The 24,064-nt window shown below is 44.1% G+C and overlaps 1 protein-coding gene across 1 annotated transcript; it reads right to left on the bottom strand.

Moving 5' to 3' along the window:
• Positions 1-16,388, bottom strand: acss1 (acyl-CoA synthetase short chain family member 1; the record flags this gene model as incomplete). The annotated part of the gene is made up of 14 exons (XM_084458918.1): positions 1-180; positions 402-523; positions 2,825-2,888; positions 3,022-3,149; positions 3,465-3,591; positions 4,223-4,335; positions 6,063-6,155; positions 7,142-7,279; positions 10,431-10,578; positions 11,387-11,539; positions 11,993-12,168; positions 14,072-14,271; positions 15,653-15,749; positions 16,025-16,388. 14 exons carry the CDS (start codon positions 16,386-16,388, stop codon positions 1-3), a joined length of 2,103 nt encoding a protein of 700 aa, XP_084315044.1.
• Positions 16,389-24,064: the final 7,676 nt, after the last annotated feature.

Below are 24,064 nucleotides of genomic sequence, written 5' to 3'. Positions count from 1 at the left end.
CTACTCCTTCTTTGACTTCCGCATCTTGTACTGAGCGTGAGCCCCGATGATCTCGCTGACCACGGAGGGGTCGTCCAGCGTGGACACGTCCCCCAGATCTCCTGTCTGCTCCATGGCAACCTTCCGCAGGATCCGCCTCATGATCTTCCCAGAGCGTGTCTTTGGAAGCCTTTTAACCACCTGAAACAGATCAAACCAGTGTCTTTTTACCACCTGAACCAGATCAAACCAGATACTTCAAGAAGGATAAGTGGTAGTGAGGGACTATGGAGGAAACATGACTAACAGTATGGGACACACATTTCCCATACTTACTAATAGGTTAATAAGTTACTATATTTCAGTGTGTACAGTACGTGAACACACTGTCCAGGGAGTGAGTCCCAGTGTGGTATTCTTACCAGGAAGTGTTCTGGGATAGCGTACTTGGCGATCTTGGTGGCCACCAGGCGCTTCAACTCCTCCACCACGGCAGAGTGACTCAGGGAGGCGCCGTCTTTCAACACCACGAATGCAAACGGCACTGTTGCACAAGAGAGGGAAATACATGCAATTACACCATTATGGCATTGGACTATGAGAACAAAAACTTGATGAAACTAAGTGCAGTATGCACTCGTTTCTATCAAGCATGACGGTCTTCTTCTTCGTGGGGGTTTTCGATGTTGTGTCCTTCCCCCCCCAGGGCTCGGGGCTATCCTATTACCACCCCGAGCCTGGGTGAGGGGTGTCGACCGGGCTATATATCCAGGCACACCTCCAGGAGCCATGTCACCGTTTCTTCATCCATAAACGTAAGGCCATGCATTCCGTTGGGTGTCCAATATATCGGACAGTCCTGGATGACATGGTCTGCAGTTTGTTCCTCGGAGCCACACGCACGCCGCACAGGATACCAAGCCCCATCTGTGCATCGATCATCTGTGCATCTGTGCATCTGTGCAATCATCTCGACGCCGGTCCAGAGACGATTAAGCCTCACCCACGCCGGTCTGGGTAAGTCCATCCCGGGGGGGGGAAGGACTGACGGCCGGGTGAAATCACAGTCTGGAGGTGTTTGCCTCCCACTCTGCACGCCATGTGTAGTCCGTCCATCCTGCCTTGCTGACGGTAAGATCTCTGCATTGCTGCAGGAGATCCCGTGCGGCGGCACAAAAGGGTGTCTCGACTTGAGACGCCGGGGAGGCTCCGCTGTTGCCGTGAGCCTGTCGTGGAGCAGGTGGTTAGGCTCCACAGCCCGGCAGGCGAGACATACAGTACTGTGGTTCCTGTGCGGTGGAGGCCAGCGGGCTGGATGCCTGCAAGGATGGGAAGGTTGTCCACAGGGGTGGGACGCAGGCATCCTGTCACGATACGCAAGGCTTCATATATAGGTGGGTCGATGAGGCGGCTGTGAGCGCTGTGACACCAAACCGGTGCGCAGTATTCCCTGGTGGAGTAGACCAGGGCTAGGGCTGCCGTACGCAGTGTTTTTGCGCCGTTGCCACAGCCTGATCGGACCAGTCGCCTCATCAATGCCACACTGTTAACTTCTTGTCGGCGGAACGTGAGCAACCTGTCCAGTGTCACACCGAGATAGGTTGGTTTGGCGCTGCATGGCAGGAGTGTTCCATCGATGTGCACTCGGAGCTCACGTTCGGCTTCCTTGTTGTTAAGGTGGAAGGCCGCCGACACCGTCTTTGCCTCGCTGAGCTTCAATCTCCATTTCCGGAGGTATGCCACTAGTGTCTGCATGTCCTGGCTCAAGGTCTCCTCCACGGCCTGCCAGTCTCCAGCTGAGTACACAGCGCAAGGTCGTCTGCGTAGGCATACTTCCTGGAGACTGTGATCGGCAGGTCGTAGGTGTAGATGTTATAAAGGAGGGGCGCCAGGACAGATCCCTGGGGGACGCTGTTCTTAAGGCATCGCAGCCTGCTTCACTGTTCGCTACCGGTGGTGAGGGTGAAGCTGCGGTTTCGGACAAGCTCCATGATCATGCTGACCATGTGCCTGTCCGCCAGCAAGCGGAGCAGCGGTGTCATACGGTGTCGTATGCAACCGTCAGGTCTATAAAGACGGCACCAGCCTTCTTTTTAGCTGTCCTCGGTGTCCATGACGCTCTGAGACTTGGAATAAGTAAAATTGCTTGCTATTACCCTGTAAAACCACTCGGTGGTGGTAAAGTATCAGTAGATACACAATACCCTGCTTCAGGTCATAATTATTATGCTTGTTTCAAAGCAACCAGGACCCTCTCTGGCTTGTTGATCTTCACAAAACCTGCTGACCTTCTGAAACGGTTGATAATCAACCCAACCAGTTATGTATACCAGTTACCGCCCCTGCCTGCTGTAGATTACATGCCGCTGATATTGACACAGCGAGGGCTGGTGCCTATTGTTCCAAGGAAGGAGGTCAGTGTATAGGTTCAAGGAAACTGATGTCAGAGGGTGTCGGGATTGTATGCTACATCTACTCTAAGGCCAGACAGTAACCTTCAAGATAGTTATTTTCCAAACAAACTGGAATACATTTCAAAGCTCCACTACAAATATGTTGATGTGAATGGCCTACTGTGTAACTGCTGTCTGGTCAAAAGCTCCTAGCTAACTCCATTTTGGTGACCCCCCCACCCGTCAATTGAAAGCTGGAACTACCTTTCACAACCTCTGAACCCCTCCCGGCCATGGGACCAATTAAATGTATTCTAAATAGCTCATCAGATTAATTTGGAATGTTCTTTTCAACATTCTGAAAACTTGCCATTTTGGAGACACAAGGTTTTGATCCGACAGCAGTGGTATGTTAGTCCTGTTTATGAAGAGGCTGATGAAACCGTGCTTACCCTCTCCTTTGATATCATGGGAGATGCCAATCACAGCAGTCTCAGGAACCGCAGGGTGCTCGTCCTGAGATACAGGCAACACCCAAACAGCAGACTTTAATTCCAACAGTAATCACAACAACAAACAATACTACAGACTCATATTGCATCTCAGATTGAACATACACCAGACAGAAAGTACATGCAGGTGTCCTCACCAGGACATCTTCAATCTCAGCTGTACCCAGTCGATGGCCGCTGATGTTGATGACATCATCCATACGGCCAGTGATCTGATAGTAGCCCTCTTTAGAGCGGAGTGCACCATCCCCAGTGAAGTAGTAACCTGAACAGAGGTCATCAGTGAAGTAATGACATGAACAGAAGTGATCAGTGAAGTAGTGACCTGAACAGGGGTTATTATTTAAGTAATGACCTCAACAGAGGTTATCACTGACTCTTCTGGGTCGTCAACTGTGATGCAAGTGCCTCAATAACTGCTTGTATCTCAACCATGACAATATAGAGCAGCTAACTACACAACAGTACTATCATCCTTATATGGAGCAGCCAATCACACACCAGTACCATCTCCTTGTCTTTTCTGAGTTTTATCAGATACAACTATTGAGTGAAACTATAGGATGCGTAGTGAACTCACCAGGATAGGGCTTGAAATATGCCTCCACAAACCTCTGATGGTCTCCGAAGATGGTCCTGGCCATGCCTGGCCATGGCTGCTGGATACAGAGAGCTCCACTCACATCGTTCCCTGACAGGGGCTCCCCCTTTGGAGATCATTAAGAGATCATTAATACCAGCATTCAGAATACAACAATACATAATTAATTCAGAATTCACAGAATTTCCCCCCAATTTGTTTTAAAAAATCATCTAAAATGACATACATTCTTGACAAATATGAGTTGTTTTATGCAATATTTTACAACGAAGCAAACCGACCTCCAGGGTACAAGATAAAAATAAATATAGAAAGTGTGTTAATGGGGTTCTCCTGTAGTTGCCGATGGACTGAAATGATTGATAAGAGAGGAAGAAAAGGGAAGATAGTGGAGATCAAGTCGCAGGGTCACGCTGCCAACAAAGCTCTGGAAATCTGCTCATCAAGTCAAACATGTGCTGGCCAGTTTTAATTAGTGGAACTGTGAGGTGGGTGTGAGCCCTAGACTGTGGGGGTTAAGTGAGGTCAAGCCTGAGAAATTTCTGGACTGGACTGGGGGGGGGGGGGTACACTTCATCCTTCCTCTCCCAGGAGCAGCTGTATAAAATCTGATGGAGGAGAGCTGGGGTTGAGCTGGGGCTTGTCCTGGTGTGTTGGCCGTGTTCCAGCTGGAGTTCTTTTATGAGCTCTGAAGAAACGAGCTGTTACGGAGTCTAAAGTCTGAGACAGATGATCACCTTCTCCCCCACGAGAACCGGCTGGATGCCAAAGAAGGGCCTCATGGCCATGGCTGGGATGATCTCCGCCCCCTCCTCAGCAGGGCGGGGAGCGATACACACACCCCCCGTCTCTAGAGAGAGATGGAGAGAGAGTGATGGGGGGGGGGTGGAGAGAGAGGGGGAGAGAGTGAGGGGGGGAGAGGGGTGGAGAGAGGGGAGAGAGATGGAGGGGGATGGGGGGAGAGAGGGGAGAGAGAGATGGAGAGGGATGGAGAGAGAGAGAGAGAGAAAGCGAACAGAGAGAAAGAGAAAGTTCAATGCATTATGTCAGTGAAAGGTCAACTCTTTCAGCATGCAATATTGTCCTGGTCATTTGATGATGGACATTACAAGGGACTCTCTCTGAATAGTAACTACAGCAGCAGTACAGATGGTCAAAGACATGATGTGGTTTCCTCAGTGGGAGGAGGGGGGCTGGGGGATTATTGCCTAGAGGCAGTGATGGCCTTGACAGATAGAGGAACTACAACATAATTACAGAGCATTCTGACAGAAAGGAATTACTGGAGGTAAATAAGGCTTCCGCGCCAAGTCTGCTTAAACAGTATCTAGTACAGTGCTAAGTTTGCTTGAAGTGTCTAGTACAGCGCTGAACAATATGTTATACAGTGCTAAGAGACCCCAGAAATAACCCCCCTCAAAACTCTCCAAACATGCTAGTATGGAACTAGAAAACCCCAGAAGCCCCCCCACCCCCAGCCCCCTGTCATTAGAACCTCTAGAGCCTCCTCTTGCTGGGGGAGAGGGGAGGGGTCAGAAGTAAGTGTGTTTGGGGCAAGGCAAGTTTATTTGTATAGCACATTTCAGCCACAAGGCAATTCAAGTAGTTTTACATGAGACATTAAAAGCATTAAAACAAAATGCAGACATATAGACATTTAAAACAAAAAGCAGGACAGGTAAGGCGTGTTAATTCATTTTCAACGGAGCATGGAGGTGTTGCCTCTGCTAACCCCAAGTAAGCATTAAGCCAACCAATGAAGAGCAGCAGCCGGATCACCAAAAACATCACCACAACAAAAAAAGAAATTCCCATAACTGAGCTTCCTCATACCAACTGAGTCCATAAAACACTGAGCAGTCAGCACAGGGTTTAGTTGACAATTGAATGTGGGGAAAAAAACTATAAAAGATAATAAGTGCAATAAAGATTATGTCTTTGTCTTGAAGTAAAGGTATGTGTCCTCTTCCTTACCTAGTCTGACCTGTGTTTTGAAAGCCTACCGTGTTTATATGATTATGAATGGAGGCCTTTTACTACTCATGATAGCTGAGCAATAAAACTCTTAAACCTGAGTTATTGCTTCATATGAGCCTTGCCCTTCAAACCCCATGACACGTCACACCAAAACATTATACACTACAGTACCATGACGCGTCACACCACCACACGACACACCATGGGCTGCGTTCCGAATCGCATACTTCTACTTTTTACTACCAGTACATACTACAGCTGCCCCTAAAAAGTACATACTTTGTGTATTGGGACAAAGTACCTTTTAATAACACTGCGCCTTGAAATTTGACCACATCCGTCGTTGTCCATGAAGCATCCACAGCTGGGATCATGCTGCACAGGATTATGGGTCAGAATAGCCAGAAAAATGTGCTGGCTTGCATACTGCAAAATATGACCGGATGTAGTAGGACATCCAAGCTTTTTTGCCATACCACATGTGGCATACTATGTATAGGGACATACTACATATATTTTTGGCATACTATATAGTATGGAAGTATGTGATTCGTATCGCAGCCCACCACTTTCTGATTGTGAACCTGGATGGTCTGTTACCTGTCTGCCACCATGTGTCCACTAGGGGGCAGTGCCCATCGCCCACCACATAATAGAACCAGTCCCAGGCCTCATGGTTGATCGGCTCACCCACTGCAAGAAAACATTATAAAGAGATCTGGCTCTGGAATGACATCAGGAAAGCCAGTTCGCTAGATGTTTTTTTTTTTTTTTTAAAGGATAAAAACCTACCTTTTTAACCTAGCCTTCAATTAGCTGCTCGCACTATGCACTTTGGTGCATTTTTTTTATTGCATTATTATTGTATTTATTGCATGTATTGTTTTTAATGGTCTTACTGTATGCATGTAAACCTTTTGTTTTTAATGTAAAGCACATTGAACCACAGTTCCTGTATGAAATGTGATATATAAATAAAGATTGATTGATTGATTGATTGATTGATTGATTGATTGATCAACACTTTAGATATGGCTGAATGTTGGTGTGTATCAATGTTGTAATGTATTTCTTTGGTACTACCAGTGGTTTACAATATCAATAAACATTTATTTGCTCTTTTAATTGCTCTAATCGGTTAAAAACTTTAGCAGGTAGTAATAGCTTAGAAAGCTGAGGCTAATGGTCCAGTAATGCAAGCGATGACCTTGTCAGATTGGAACCAGGTCAAATATTATCATGCACAGTGCCTCTGACTCCACAGATAATATGTCAAATACAAATATGCTTTTGAAGTTACAGTACAATACAGTCCTTTAGCAGACACTTTTTATCCAATGCAATAATACCATTCAAAGTAGGTAGTCAGTGTACTACTCGATAGAGCTCACAAGTGCATCTCCTTTCTAAACAAGTGACTAAGAGCTTTATCTAGTGCTAAAGCCAAAGTACAAGAACAATAACAAAATATAAAACATTAGGTGCTAAGAGGGTTAGTTGGGTAAAAGAACACTACTCTTCTATAGAGAGATGCTAGAACTGTCCCAGTGATAGAGCTGCACACTGTATAATATGATAAACTTGTTCTGGGTAAAGATTTGCCTCGTCATGTCTGTCACTGATAAAGAGCCCCTGGTTGACAGTGACAGGGTTAGACAGGGTGAATGCTGCTCTCTCACCAGAGCCCAGGGTCTTGAGGGAAGAGCGGTCGTACTTCTTCACCCAACTCTGGTCGTACTTCAGCAGCAGGCGGAGGGCCGTGGGAGCTCCATAGAACTGGTTGATGCCCAGACGCTGCACCGTCTCCCAGTACCGGCCTGCAGGTTCACATATACCAGGTTACAGTACAGTTCATACAGGTATATATACAAGCTCACAGTACTGTACATACATATATACCAGGTCACAGTACATATATACCAGTTCAGACTACATATACCAGGTCAGACTAGTGGCCTGAAGGTATACAGTACCAGGTCAGACTAGTGGGTATATATATACCAGGTAAGACTAGTGGATGTATATATATATACACACAAGGTCAGACTAGCTGGTACATATATACCAGGTCAGACTAGTGGCCTGAGGGTACATATACAGTACCAGGTCAGACTAGAGGACACATATATACCAGGTCAGACTAGAGGGTACATATGTACCAGGTCAGACTAACTGTGTTAAAGATATGGTATTTTGCGGGCAAACATATTTCTAGGTACAAAAAAAATGTATAATCGTAAAATCTGATGACATAGATCAGGCATTGCGGACAAACTGTGAGGCGGGCCTCCCCTGGGGGGCCCCAAAGAAATTCAGGGGAGGCGCGGAGGGATGGTTAGAAATTTAAAAAAAAAAGGAAAACATTTTTTATTTTAGAATTTTCTATGGTTTTTATGAATGAAACATGATTTTAAAGGTCAGAAAATCGAAATAAATAATGTGAGATGTATCCAAAATTTGTGGATAGTGCAGAGAGAGCCGCAGGCATGAATGTATTGTGCGAAAACGTAATAACGTTAACTAGCAACAGGTGCCACCGAGCTAACTTAGCTGTGTAACGTTATGGGCTAGCTAACGCTGTTAGCGCTGTTACCCCATAATGACATACATTTTTACATTTTTGTACAATCAGCAATTACAGCCACAAGTCTTCTTGGGTATGACACTACAAGCTTGGCACACATATTTTGGGGCAGTTTCTGCCATTCTTCTCAACAGAGCAAGCTCCATCAAATTGGATGGTGACCGTCGGTGCATAGCCATTTTTAGGTCTCTCCAGAGATGTTTAATCGGGTTCAAGTCTGGACTCTGGCTGGGCCAGAACATGTGAAGAACATTCACAGACTTGTCCTGAAGCCACTCCTGTATTATCTTGGCTGTGTGCTTAGGGTCTTTGTCCTTTTTGAAGATGAACTTTCACCCCAGGCTGAGGTCCAGAGCGCTCCGGACCAGGTTTTCTTCAAGGATCTTGGTGTACAGTACTTAGCTGCATTCATCTTTCCCTCTATCGGGTCTAGTTGCCCCGCCCCCCGCTGCTGAAAAACATCCCCACATCATGATGCTGCCACCGCCATGCTTCACTGTAGGGATGGTATTAGCCAAGTGATGAGAGGTGCCTGGTTTCCTCCAGACGTGATGCTTGGTATTCAGGCCAAAAAGTTCATCAGACCAGAGAATCTTGATTTTCGTGGTTTGAGAGTCCTCTAGGTGGCTTTTGGCAAACTCCAAGCGGGCTGTCATGTGCCTTTTACTAAGGACTGGCTTCCGTCTGGCCACTCTATACTATAAAGGCCTGATTGGTGGAGTGCTGCCTGGATGATTGATCTTCTGAAAGGTTCTCCCATCTCCAGAAGGATGTGCTTTCAGAGTGACCCTCAGATTCCTGCTCACCTCCCTGGCCAAGGCCCATCTTCCTCGATTGCTCAGTTGGACGGGCAGCCAGGTCTAGGAAGAGTCGTGGTGGTTCTTAACTTCTTCCATTTACAAATGATGGTGGCCACTGTGCTCTTTGGGACCTGCAAAGCTGCAGAAATAGTTCCGTACCCTTCTACAGATCTATGCCTTGACACAATCTTGTTTCTGAGGACTGCAGATAATTTATTTGACCCCATGGCTTGGAGTTTGCTCTGACATGCACTGTTAAAGGAGAATGTTCTTTTTCGACAGCCTGGACCTTATTTACGGCATATTATAAGACGTTTGACTCACCGAGATAACTTTGGTGTAATTCGGAGGCCTGTAGAAGAAATTTAAAATCCAGCGCAAGCCAATTTTCAAATATGTGGTCTTTAGTCTCTGTAATATGATCTTTAGAAACGTCTTTAGAAACAAATACAGCTTCCCCACTTGCTCCAGCATGCATGTGCACAGTGCACAGACTGGCTATTCTCCGTCTGTAGGCTACACTCGCGGCTCACATTCTCTATGCTACGATCGGCTTGTTGGTGCCTGGAATATTGTGTGCAATATGGCTGAATATTTATCAGATTTTGAGGATATAGAAGATGACTTAGAATATGATGGAAGCCGATCGTAGTGTAGAGAATGTGAGCCGTGAGTGTAGCCGGAGAATAGCCAGTCTGCGCGCTGTGTGCAGGCGTGCATGCATATTTCCTGTCAAACTGAAGCTGGAGATACAGGACGATGGCCGTTGGTTAGGGCTGCTATTTCAGAACATATAGGAAAAAACATAACATAACATTACAGGAAACCTGAGGGACTCTCACTCTACATCCGGTGGCAGTAAAGCAAGACTAAAGACAGTTAATGAGTCACTCAACACTGGAGCAATGCCACTAAAGGAGCTATTACTACAGTCACTCAACACCAGAGCAATGCCCCGAAATGAGTCACTACTACAATTACTCCACTTCACAACTGTAATGTTACTTTGACCACCAACTTTCTACTACAAAGTTATTACACAGTCATTAGCATAATAATTTGTTCAAAAACACTATTATACCATAAAATAGATGACATATCCATATTACATTAATCAACATCGTAAATGCTGTGTTGTAGGATACATTACCTAATTGTATAAATCAGTAAAATCAGTAAATAAATCAATAAACAGAAACATTTAGATTATTTTTTAAACTAGCCTTGAGTATCAGTTTGACCCTTCCTAAGACTTCTACTGTATTTACTGTATGTTGCATAAGCATGCAGAGTACAGACACACCCACCAGGATGATAAGGTCACCTGGCTATCTCCCTGAGGATAAGACCAGAGGGACTCTCAGAAAGTGTTAAACGTTCATTCATAGCAAAGTTTCTTCTGTCATGAAGCTGAAGGCTGTTCTCTCCAGAATCTCTTAGAAAAAACAAATCTAAGAGAATACAAATACTTGAGTGACTTGAGCCGGTTAAGGCATTGAATTGTGTTGTCCCCCATGTGGCCCCCCTTCAGTCTAGTGCCCTCTAGTTCTGGTCCCATGCTCTCTATCCACCACCATGTCTCACCGGGGTTAGGGTACACAGGTGTGCTCTCGAACAGGACGGTGGTGGCTCCGTTACACAGGGGCCCGTAGACCACGTAGCTGTGGCCAGTCACCCAGCCGATGTCCGCCACGCAACCAAACACGTCGCCGGCGCGGTAGTCAAACACATACTGTAGGAGCAGGGGAAGGTGGTCAGCTCAGCGGTGTTATGCTTTTACATGATCATGCAGACGGCAGATACACATTAAATATGTGACTGGTGTCACATTCTGGCCAAATGCCGCAGGTCTCTGGCCCCCAGCCCAGGGGCCCGGCCTGCCTGGGGGGATCTGCAGATAAACAGCTTTGTCTGGTACTGGAGTCCAAACAAGGGAGAGCGTGCCAACGAGAGGCCGTGTGAGTCATGCCCTGCAACGTCTGTTATTACGGCTCTGAGCTGCTAAGCTACATTAGAAATTAGCAGCATATCTCACGCAAATTCAGGGACACGTTTTCATTTGATTATCACCAGCGACATGGTGTCAGCTGTGTGTCTGTCTGTCAACCCTGACAGGCCACGCTGGCCCTGGACAGACCAGCTAGAAGGAAACAGATGTTTCTGCTCGTCAGTCAAAAGGGGTATAAGATACAGAAGGGAGCTGCTCCTGTCAACAGTTCCTCTCACAAATTAATTGTTTTTCTAAGCTGATGAATCACATGGCAGAATGATTTCTATTGTGATGACTGCGCTTTCTGTAACTCCAATTAAAAATATTTTTGGATCACACTGCATTTGGGTCTTCAACTTCTACTGTATTCTGTTCCATCAGTGGCCTGAAACTATCCGCCAGCTAAACCAGTGAATCTGTTTTATGATAACAAAGTATCATCTGCACCATGTCCAACACACTGCTGAGTTGGAATCCCCATAGTGAAACCTGCATGCGCAGGGGGGAGAGGTGAACCTGGTGGGGGCAGGTAGCCAGGCTGAGAGTGTACCTGGTGGGTGAGGGCAGCGTAGAGCAGGTAGCCAGCTTGGGTGTGGACGATGCCCTTGGGTTTGCCCGTGCTGCCCGAGGTGTAGAGCATGAACAGCATGTCCTCGCTGCCCATGGGCTCTGGAGCGCACTCTGCAGACTCCCTGGACATGGCCTGAGAGAAAGACAGACCTGTCAGCTGGTTACCCTGTATCTACACTAGGCAGACTCCCCCGCCATGGCCTGAGGGAGAGAGAGAGAGAGAGAAGAGAGAGAGAGAGAGAGAGAGAGAGAGAGAGAGAGAGAAAGAGAGAGGTATCAGCTGGTTACACTACAGTATGTGAGGGTGTTTTGGGCTGACACAGTATCAGTTACTAGAGTGATTACAATATCTGTAGGTGTGTGTGTATACTGTACAGTAGGTGTGTGTATACTGTAGGTATGTGTATACAGCAGGTGCCTGTATACTGCAGGTGTCTGTTTACTGTAGGTGTCTGCATGTTAGTTCCAACGTCTGGCATGTTTGTTCCAACATGTCACATCCTCCTCAGTGAGAGAAGCAGTGAGAACAGCCAGACTGTTGTGGGTTGTGGATGCGTTGTCATATTTGATTGCTGAGATGTTCTACCTCCTCCAGGGGAACGTCCAGGTCCCCCATGGGAGCAGGGCTGCTGGTCCTGTGGGACACGAACACCCGCTGAACGGAGGGGCAGCTCCTCACCGCGCTGTCCACCGTGGCCTTCTGGTCTATCAGCCTGCCGCCCCGCACACTCTGGTCACAGGTCACCACAGCTTTGCACTGGGCTGTGGACAGACAGACAGACAGACAGACAGACAGACAGACAGACAGACAGACAGACAGACAGACAGACAGACAGACAGACAGACAGACAGAGAGTCTTACACTGAGCTGAGAACAGACAGACAGTCTTACACTGAGCTGAGGGACAGAGACACAGATATGAAACATATCTCTTATAATTCATTGCTGAAACCCCATTGCTCAAAACAGTGAGCCCCATTTTTTACAGACTATCCCTCATGGCTATTACAGATGTGGTAACTATTACAAATGTGGTAACTGCCCACTATGAACTTTCACACACAACGCCACTACTTTCAATCACTCACCAAACAGGAAAACCTCAAATCAACATCAAGGGTGTCATAACATGATAGACCAATAAGGTGTTCTATATGCCCATGTGGCATCGGTGAAATGCTGCTAACATTTCTTCTCTCAGATACCTGGACATCGAACTGGTTATACACCCCCGTCATGGAGATGTCAACTCATTGTTACTTAAATAAAAGAGAAGTGTTGACATAAGGCCATTTCTGTAGTAACTCTCTCTGGTTGGTCTCCTCTATTTATCCTTATGATTGTTCTGATGTTGATGTTGACATTAGCTTGTAGCTGTTAGTATTAGTAGTAGTAGTAGTATTAGTAGTAGTAGTAGTAGTAGTAGTAGTAGTAGTAGTATATTACCATTTACTGTACCTATGAGGTGACCCCTCGAGGTATTTGTAAGGTGTCTCTGCCTTTGTTTCATGTCTGAAGAATGCCCCATGGCGGTACAGTAGGCTAAATAAAAGGCTAAAGCATTATGTAATGTCTGTTTTCACACTTATTTCTGTCCAGCACCTGGTATTCATCACATGTACTTCTGTCCAGCACATTTGGATGTGCGTGCACTTTTTACATTACAACAAAAATGGAAATACTAAGTCCGCCAATACCACAATCCAGATAACATATGGTATTACTCTGTATATGACTCCCTTGAGTTGAGAAGCAAAGTCTAGGCCATTTAAAAAGTAGTTATTTGGGGTGGGGTATAGCCGGACAAACTATCCAACATTTATCCTGTGCCTTTGAACAGCAGATCAGATGAAATGACTGTAAACATGAGCTATGATAAAGCATTATTTAAGGGCCCGCAGGCTTAAAGCATTTGTCCTTAAAGCATTAGTCCTTATAGCATTAGTCCTTATAGCATTAGTCCTTAAAGCATTAGTCCTTAAAGCATTAGTCCTTATAGCATTAGTCCTTATATCATTAGTCCTTATAGCATTAGTCCTTATAGCATTAGTCCTTATAGCATTAGTCCTTATATCATTAGTCCTTATAGCATTAGTCCTTAAAGCATTAGTCCTTAAAGCATTAGTCCTTATATCATTAGTCCTTATAGCATTAGTCCTTATAGCATTAGTCCTTATATCATTAGTCCTTAAAGCAGTAGTCCTTATAGCATTAGTCCTTGCACCCTGTGTAATGTTGTCTACCCATCAGTGTTATGCACCAACTGATCAGAACAAATTTATAGTATGTGTAAAAACTACCTGGTATTAAAAACTGATTCTCATTCTGATTCTGATTGAATTTTGAATGATGACAGAATTATCATTTGAACGTCTGTGGGCCCAGCTGAACTGCCTGTGTCCTCAGGTTGTTCATTCAAGTGTGTAAATGTCATGTTTGGGATTTGTGGGTAGTAACTGTATACAAAACATAAGTGTCCTTCAAATGCATTCCTGGCTCACCTGCTAGACTGAGATTACCAGTTAATGACTCTCTTCCTTGTGCTTTAGGGATCTTTTATATAAATCTCAATAGCCTCTAAAAATTACAATACTTACTAAAGGAAGGTGCATTTAAGTATTGACAGTATCAAACAGAATGGGGCCACAAAGCCCTGGCACTCACCATCTTGAATCCTGCCTGCAAGGGCCTCTGAGCTGAAGCCAACGAACACCACCATGTGCACAGCACCGATACGGGCGCAGGCCAGCATTGCGGCTACCGCCAGGGGAGAGACAGGCATGTAGATGGCCACCCGGTCGCCTCTGACAATCCCATGGCTCTTCAGGGTGTTGGCCAGCCGGCATGTCGTCTCCAGCAGCTCCCTGTGGGACAAGACAGGTCTTAAATCAGGAGCAGGGGTGTGTAGCTGCAGATCTGAGGAGGGTTCAAACACCACAAGACTGCCTAGCCTGAACACCACAAGACTGCCTAACCTGAACACCACAAGACTGCCTAGCCTGAACACCACAAGACTGCCTAACCTGAACACCACAAGACTGCCTAACCTTAACACCACATGACTGCCTAACATTAACACCACAAGACTACCTTAGCTCACTGGGTTAAAACCTGAACACCACCAGACTCCCTTAGCCCACTGGGTTCAAACTTGAACACCACAAGACTGCCTAGCCTTAACACCACAAGACTACCTAACCTGAACACTACAAGACTTCCTAACCTGAACACTTTTTTAAGCTTCTGAGTTTAAAGTCAGAATTTCTGAGAAAAAAGTCAGAAATAACTTCTGAGATTAAATTCAGAATTTCTGAGATTAAAGTCAAAATTTCTGAGAAAAAAGACTCAAAATTTCTGAGAAAAAAGTTAGGGTTAGGGTTCATCGGCTGTAGCTCAGTTGGTAGAGCGGGTCGTTCAGTGATCGAAGGGTCAGTGGTTCGAATCCCAGCTCCAACTGTCTACATGTCGATGTGTCCTTGAGCAAGACACCTAACCCCAAATTGCTCCCAATGAGCAGGTTAGCACCTTGCATGGCAGCTACCGCCATTGGTGTGTGAATGTGTGTGTGAATGGGTGAATGAGAGGCCATTGTAAAGCGCTTTGAGTGCCTCTAAGGTGGAAAAGCGCTATATAAGTGCAGTCCATTTACCATTTACCATCAATGACTATAAATCATACAAGTTCCATGGTTTATATTTAATTTCCTTTTGCCCCAAATGCACATTTCTTCTAGAAAGAAGCTGCAAACTCACCAAGCCTGTTTAACATGGGAATTTATTTTCTAAATATTTGGAGATCATTTCTGAGTCTTTGCCAAACATATTATTATTCTCTATTGCAAGAACACAAACAGAGAAAACAGGATAGGCTACTTGGAAAAAGACAACAAAAGGCCTTGCTCCTTCCTTGCTCCCTCATGTTTTGTTGGAGTTGGATAGGATAGGCCTACCACTGGGACTTGTTAATTCCCATCAATGTCAATTATGCAACAATACTGTTTCTTATCCTGTATCTATTACACGACTATTGTTGTTGATTATAACTCCTGTGCTCCGCACTGCAGATCAAGCAATTCCGAAAGGTGTAACGTTTTACTACAATATATCCTATAAGCTTTAAATGCGGTAAACAGAGATAAGTGATTGATAGTCTCGCATAGCCAGACCTGTCTCCACACTTCGTTACACAGCGCCGGAGACAGTGACTGATGATTACTCAGCTTTGCCCCTGGTGGCGGATTCTTACCTGTAAGTCACCTTCACCTCCGTGCCAGGCTCGTCTCTCTCCCAGATCAGGGCGACTCTGTCAGGGTACTTCTCCACATGCACATCCAGACAGTTCACTGCCAATCAAATGCATTAAGTGAAGTTGAACTGGTTGAATTTTCAGCTTTGCCTTAGGGCATTTTCAGAATGGACGTTACTGAAATTAAATGCACACCGTCAATGCAAATGTCAAACTCTCAAAGGAATTAAGATCGCAGCACATCGGCTCTCTGCGCTGGATGCAGAATAAAAATAGTCCTACTATTATGTAACAGGGTGGAATGTATTTCTGCAGGAAAGAGAAAGAGAAAGAGTGAGAGAAAGGGAAAACAAATAGGCTGCACTTTCTTACCAGAAACGTTCAACTGCCCCCCTACAAACCAGTTGATTTTACCATTTGTAATATCGCAATCCCTCACTAGATCAAACGGTTTAATCCACGTAAGTCTCTCAATAGCAATGGACCCCCAAAATGTGTCTGGGTCCTTGAGGGACAGTTGGTGTAAGTCCTGGTATGACCGCCCTGCCAGAAGAGAGCTCAACTGCGGTGACAAGGTTCCGTGTCGGTCACCGACGGTCGAAACAGTTCGCCTCAGACAGAGAGCAGGCTTCGGAGAGGTAAATGAGACGCTCTTTCGGAAGTTTACACTCCTGAAGAAAGTGTTGCCTCTAATAAGACCGTGTACTAAACGTCTGTAGGTTTTGTGTGCAGCCATAGTCCGTTCCCTGCACGCAATACTTGACCAACGCCCGACCCTAGGCTACTCTCAGGCTTCCTCAGGTCGCTCTTTGGGAGCAAGGCGAAGATGATGGCTCCTATAGGGCCCAGAGTAGCTGCGTTATTAACACTGACCTGTGAGCTATCACAGACACACAGTTTGGTATCAGAAAAAAACGTTTCGGTTTAGACTATTCAAAATTTCAATATTTTGATTACATGACTTTAAAGGAAACATAATAGCATGCCACTTCAACCAACAACATTAGTTAGATATGAAACTATATAAGAGATAATTAAAGTCGCACTGAAATGAAAAAAGCATTCTGTCCCATTTTGGTTCACATAATTGTTCACCTATTCAACGATGTATGCCAAAAAAATTACAAAATTCTACTTTTGTTGTAATCTTATATAAAAGTATATAATTTCTTACTTCCTGGAAAACGGTAGGTCACATGCAATGACGACAGCAGGTACTTTAGATTTTAGGCCAATAATCTCACGACATCCACCCATCAATCAACGCTATCCTTCTATCGAATCTGTCTAAAGTTCTTAAAACCCGTCCACTTGTCAATGTTCCAATCAAATTCCTCTAAACATATGTCCCACCCTCATAGCTTGTTTGCGTCCGTTTCAGTGCGACTTTAAGTAGGCATATATAAATTATTATAATAATAACATGTTATATAGAGTGTTCCATTCGAAATGGATTGCTATAAGGAATTTAACTCGGACATACATGACCAGTTCTTTCCTTAGGATCACTTTTAGTAAATACATTTTCACCTGGTTATCACTCTATAATAGACTCTCAAACTAAGGAATGGTGCTGCCTCCTAGAGGATTATCAAAACGGGTGAAATTATTCACATAATCCTGAATTAAATATCTTAATCTGGAAAACAAATGCAATAATTTCAATTTCAACCCAGACATCCCAACTCTACCTAACAACTCTTGATTTTAATCTTTGTATTTTAGTGTAATAGCATTAGGCTACAGATTAGAATGTTTTCCTTTTTTCTTGTTGGTGAATGAGGGTGCTTTAAAGTCGCACAGAATTGGAAAAAGCATTCTCTCCCATTTTGGTTCACATAATTAGTCATCGTGTTCACCTATTCAACGATGTATGCCAAAAAATTTACAAAATTCTACTTTTGTTGTGATCTTATATCAAAGTATATAATTTCTTACTTCCTGGAAAATGGTACACGTGCAATTATGACAACAGGTACCTTAGATTTTAGGCCAATAATCTCACGACATACACCCGTCAATCAACGCTGTCCTTCTATCGAATCTGTCTAAAGTTCTTAAAACCTGTCCACTTGTCAATGTTCCAATCAAATTCCTCTAAACATTATTTCCCACCCTCAGCTTGTTTGCGTCGGAAATACATCAAACTACGGAAGTTAGATTATCTCAAACGTCTGTTTCTGTGCGACTTTAAGGTTTATTATCTATAAACTCATTATGAAATAGATGATTGTTGTTGTGATTAAAGTCAACCCTTTATGATGTCCCCTGCTTGACAAAACACCAACAGAAATTATTATTTAATTCTTCAAACTAGGTTAATTGACAATAGTTTCCATTAACAGTGTGTAGCATGTTTGTGGTTTTGCTGGGGCGAAGATGCTGGTATTTCTCATGCATTTAAACAAATCAATTCTGACTGATGGCATTTTAATAGATTTAATACCCATCATTCTGACTTATTCCCCTGAGTGAGGTGTGTCTAATCTCTTCATTGTTTCATTGTCTGCCACATGTGTTTGTTCAATCCAAAAGAAAAGGAGCCACTCAGTAAATGTAACCTATATTATTGGCTAAGACTAATTAAATGTAACCTGATTGGTTCACTGACCAGAGGTTATTGCAGTACCCATCAATAGTGACAAAGACAGTAACCATTATCATAATACATTTTACCATTGTTAACATAATAATAATTTGATATTGTTACCTATTTATGTATGAGCGAATTTCCTACAGGCAAATGTTGTATTGCACTGTGTGGTCCTTTTGAGTCACCGTATGTCTTGGGCTCTCTGACGTAATCATATTGCTATATGCGCATTAAAAAAAATTACTGAGCACATGAGTCAGTAGCCATATGGATGAAGAGAGAATAAATATGCCAATAGGCTAAAGAGCTGCAAGTCCAGTCTGTTTATTTGACACGCAAGTTGGCTGAAAGGAAACAACTCAACAGGTTATGGGCCCAGGTTTCGAATGAACAGACAACTCAGAAGAAGTTTATCGCGAATCGTTAGTACTAGCTAGAGTGAACAAACGAGCGGACAAGCTAAGTTCTAACCAGTGCTAGCTAAGAAGCTAGCTAGTTAACGTTAACACGTGGAAAAGTAAGCGTGGTAACGTTAATGCAGCACGGTGGCTATATTAGCAGAAAAGTTGGCTAAGTTGCAAAGTGGCACAGTGAAAGAAGCAGCAGAAGCCTAACGGTGGTGAATGAAGAAAACTATGACACAAGAGAGGCAAGATGGTGAGCAGAGCATCACAGCTTGTTGTCACAACTCATCTTCCATGGAAAGGAAGAGAAGTACGACGTTTGGGAGATACGATTCCTGAGTCATCTACAACTCGTTGAAATTAAAAGACACTATACTACATGAGCCTGTATCACAGGACGAGGGAGAGTTAGCCGAAGATGCTAAAAAGAATGAGGACTGTTATGCTGAATTAGTAAGGCACATAGATGACAAAAGTCTATCCTTGGTACGCCATGACACCCCAGATGATGGCAGGAAAGCCCTTAAGATATTAAAGGAACATTATTCTGGAAGGAGTAAGCCAAGAATAATTCATTTATATACCACACTGTCCAGGCTCCGTATGGGCGACAGAGATAAGGGCAGAAGATGCCATTTCAACCTTAAAGGATGCTGGGGGAACTACTGTATGAGTGGAGGACTATGTATAGCTATGATACTAGAAGGGCTGCCTGACTATTTCAAGCCCCTAGCAGTTCATGTCACGCAGAATGAAGACAACGTGACATTAGTAGATTTCAAGAGAAGGTTAAGAAACTATGAAGAAGCTGAAAAGTGGATCACAGCTGAGAGCACAGACAATGTGATGAAGACGGCGACACGGCAAGGCCGCAATTCAACAAAGACCCCAGCTAACAGCAGAAGAGAAGAAGATGCAAGCATCACTTGTTACAGGTGTGGAAAAAAGGGACACAAGGTGAAAGGCTGTATGAGAAAAGTATGGTGTAACCACTACAATAGAGACAACCATGCTGAGGCCGCATGTAGGAGAAAACAAGATGATGCCAGAAAGGTAGATGATGAGGAGGCTGACGACCAAGACCACGTGTTCAAAGCAAAGCACGGTAACAAGACAGAATACCAACCCCCGACCAACGTAAAAATTAAAGGCATCATGATAGATGGAGGTGCAACGTCATGCATCGTGAACGACATAAAGAAGTTCATAAGCTTTGACAAATCATTCAAGCCAAGCTCCCATTCAGTCGAGCTGGCTGATGGATCAAAATGCACCGGGATGGCCCAACAGAGAGGAACTGCGTTGTTCAACCTGCAGGACAGCAAGGGACGACAACACGTGCAACTGAAAGACACTCTGTACATGCTAACGTATCCACATGACATTTTCTCCGTCGCCAGAGCCGCAAATGGTGGAGCGACCGTCACCTTTAAGAAAAGAGACAGCTACATGATCACCAAAGATGATAGCAGGTTCAACTTACATGAGAATGGTAATCTGTATTATCTACTTAATTTAGAAGAGAATGCTGATCAGTGCAAAGCCTGTCACGATGTACAGACATGGCACGAAATATTGGGTCATTGTAACCATGAGGATGTGCAAAAATTGCAGAATGTTGTAAAGGGTATGGAGATCAAGGGAAATACGGCAGGACCAAAAGAGATATGTGAAGTGTGTATTAAAGGTACCCAACGAAACGTGAATCAAAACAATCTGTTCTTTGTTTATTTTCGAAATTCCTAGATTATATGGTTCCTTGTAGTCTAATAAACATGTTGAATCACTTGAATGTCTTTCCTACCTTGTAATATCTTCGCAAAATGATATTTAGATAATGTTTTGAAAACAACAAAGATGTGTGAAACATCACTATTATGTGCTTCGCGTATTGACGCAATGAAGTAAGGGGTCAAAGACAACACAATGCGCTTTACAGAGAACAAGGGAGGAGGGCATACGACCCACCTCTACATATTCCAGAGGGAAGCATAAAAACAGTATCACCCGGGGGCCAGATAAGTGAGCTGTAAAAATTCTTCCCTGACCCCTTTCAACAAGGCGATTGAGCAAGCTCCAGGAGTATGTTTGTCTACCGGCTAAGAACATTTATAAAGCAATACATTACATTAAATTACATTTCAGAGTAAGAGAGGCTAAAAAAGCATCATAGGAGAGACATGGCAAATACTGGTGTGTGTTTGCTATGGCCCAGGCCTAAAGCCGGAAGTGGGCTGGTGTATGTCTGTGTGTACGCGTGTGTGTGTGTTAACTAAATTCTACGACATCCACAGCAGGCATCAGGACAAGTAATATAGCTAACGGAGTTGACTAGAGATATGTTTGAAATGGTTCACTCACTCCCTATTCCCAATGTCGTGTTACTCATAGTGAACTACATAGGGAATGATTTAACAGTTTTGGGACACTACATGGAATGTCATTGGAATGGAATGTCATTCATGACGCAAACAAGCAGACGCGCCGATCACTGATGGCAGCAGGTTGAAATATCAGGTATTCAGGTTCCATGTTTAGTTGAATGATAAATCCCATATAAATGGTTAGAATTCTAATGATGTGCAAGTGTGATTTTGTCAACTTTAGTGCTGTCTGCTAATAGCAGACTGTGAAGCTGCACGATAAGGCCGTGATAGCAAGTTAGCTCACGACAGCAGCTTCCATAATATTAACGGTAGCTGTCGGTGGCTAAAAAGCAGATAGCTAACTTTACAACGATGATTCCTGTAGCTATTTTGATGCTATTTAGCCTACTCACTGCTGCCGCCCATGTTGGGGATGATGCATTACATCTTAAATGGTGTTGAGAGACTCGAGTTGAGGTATCTGATTAGCGGGAGAACATTTACGCTGAGTTATTAACTATGGCAAACTTTAAAACATATAAATAAAACATGTAAATAATGTTATGTAATGCATCATCCCCAACATGGGCGGCAGCAGTGAGTAGGCTAAACAAAGCGGAGAGCGCCGAATCACCGGTAGAAGACGACAGTCGATGCGATGTGGATATTAGACATTTAAGTGTACAAATTTGCCTTTTATTTGAAAGGTGGGGGACTACAAACTGTAGCCACCTCAGAGAAAAGGCTTTCATCTTTCCAATGATGTTTTTACTTTGGTGAGTAACGAAACGGTTTTGTCTGTAGACGTGGACGAGCAGGCCGAGGTAAATTGCATTGAGAGTAACAGGGCGTTATCTGTAGGATATCACCCTGGACCAGGTCTAGTCTTGACCCGATGTCAATTACTGAGATAGATACTGTAGATATAGGAACAAGGTAATAATAACAATTAAACGTTATTTGTAGGCTATAGCACCTTTCATACAGATAAATTCAGCTCAAAGTGCTTTACAACAGAGCATTTAAATTAAAGAATGTGAAATTTAATGATGCTTCATTAGTAGACTATAGGAGAAAAACACTGAGCCCAGCCTGCTAAATCTGCTCAATGACGCCACCTGGTGGTGGTGCATCACTAAAATGAAATAACACCCGTCTGAAAACCCACAAGATTTCCAACGGGATTTCCCTGCCAAATACCGCGAAGGTGAAATGCTGCAGCATGTGACATTTCTAACTTCCCACATCTGTAGGCAAGGAACTTCGATTTGAGGTTAATATGGGTGAGCTCATAAGACAGTAAATGTTTCAGAGTGAATGAGAGACCTTAGCTGTATTTGCTCTAGACTAGAGCACACCAGGGAACTCACTTCCTCAACAACAAAAGCCATCACCCCCACCTGCTGGCCATAAGTAGTAATACAGTACATTGTGAATAATGATTCTTCTGGGTTTTATCAACACAGTACCAGCACAAGCAGAGAAAGAAGACAATATTAACTGGCAATGGCAGCTTCGGGTAACAGAGGATAAAATGGTTTTATTTTTTTTACGTGTCCCCCTACAGTGCCTTACAAACTGTACATCTCTCGTAGTACATATTCTGGGGTTCAAATACACATGTCTCACTCGCCTTTTAAAGATATAAAAGATCTACCTATTTCAAAGGAAACCTCAAAGAATTAGAGCTGTCAAGTGGTCCCTTGAACAGTGTGAGTGTTTTTGTGGCTTTCAGTTGAACACAGGAAGTGGTGTGAGTCTCTACACTGCCTCTCTGCTGCCTACAAAATGATGCAATCTAGCCTGTTTTAGAGGACTAGAACAGTAGCTCTAACAAACACAACTGGCTGTATACACATCATGTTTTAATCAGAAAATGTAAATGTTTCAGATGCAGCCTTCTGAACTACATAGTTCAATTAACCTTTATTGGCTGCACCTGTAAAGTAATTGTTTGAGAACACAGGAGGTGCTGCTATGGGTTTGAGCTGGCCGGCTGGGGTGGTGGGGTTCCTGGCATACAGGAAGGCAGACCACAGTGTTGAGACAGCTTCGACAGGGCTGATGGCTTCGACAGGGCTGATGGCATGCATGTTACTGCTCCTGTGCTTGCTCACTGGCCTGAGGCCACTAGGTAAGAACAGGATTGGTTGTGAATGTGGGGTGGATAGAGATGTGATTGTGATATTGTAGACAAACTATTCATTGTATTCTGTGTTTGGTGGAACCAGTTGGTCCTCATGTCAGTTGTGCTACAATACAAACATACCAGGCAGTGCATTACTGAGTAATCTCATACACACTTTTGGCTTGACTTTCGATTTTGCGTTCTCACAAGGCACAGTGGCTATGGCAAGCCGGTTTATTGATGGGGAGAGTGATTAATGTTTTACTCATTGTGGTTGACATCCACATATCTCAGTAGGAGTGTTTTTCAAGAAGTAAATCTTTGGCTGTCTTGTCAAGTTAATGCAGCAAAGATACAGCACAAGCCTTGTAACAAGATGCAGCCCTGTCAACATGCTGAACAGTGGAACTCAGATGTCTAATGTAAGCAGATGTTACTGTTGAACTTGTTTTTTTCTTTCTCTCCAGAAAGTGTGACAGTCAGCCGTTTCAAGAATAGACCTGTGCCTGGACATCCCCACAACATCAGCAGGAACGACGCTGGCCTTCAGAAGGCTGTCCTCTATGGAACCTATACTTTCAACAACCAGTCCAACGATGCCTTCCTCTTCAGGCCTTCCTCTATAGAGGATGCTCAGAGACAGGTAGGGGAGAGGCCATGATGATTGTTTAATGCTGGATGTAGCTGGTGCAGCAGACAGCTAAATACTGTGGCACGACCCTCTGTTGTAGATCATTAAGGGGATCCGGTACTTTGCGGATGTTGAGATCTCCCGCACCGTGTGCCGTAAGAACAAACAGGAGGATCTGATGCACTGTGACTTCCAGCCAGATGGTGTTTTACAGCAGGTACGCTATCTATCGCAAGACAGGTAGAAACCTCTAATCAACAATATGAATGGTCATGATTTCAAGATCTGGA

The sequence above is a fragment of the Borostomias antarcticus genome (assembly GCF_949987555.1).
Source record: "Borostomias antarcticus genome assembly, chromosome: 25".
In the NCBI taxonomy this organism is placed as follows: domain Eukaryota; kingdom Metazoa; phylum Chordata; class Actinopteri; order Stomiiformes; family Stomiidae; genus Borostomias; species Borostomias antarcticus.
This window is presented reverse-complemented; position numbering and strand designations above follow the sequence as displayed.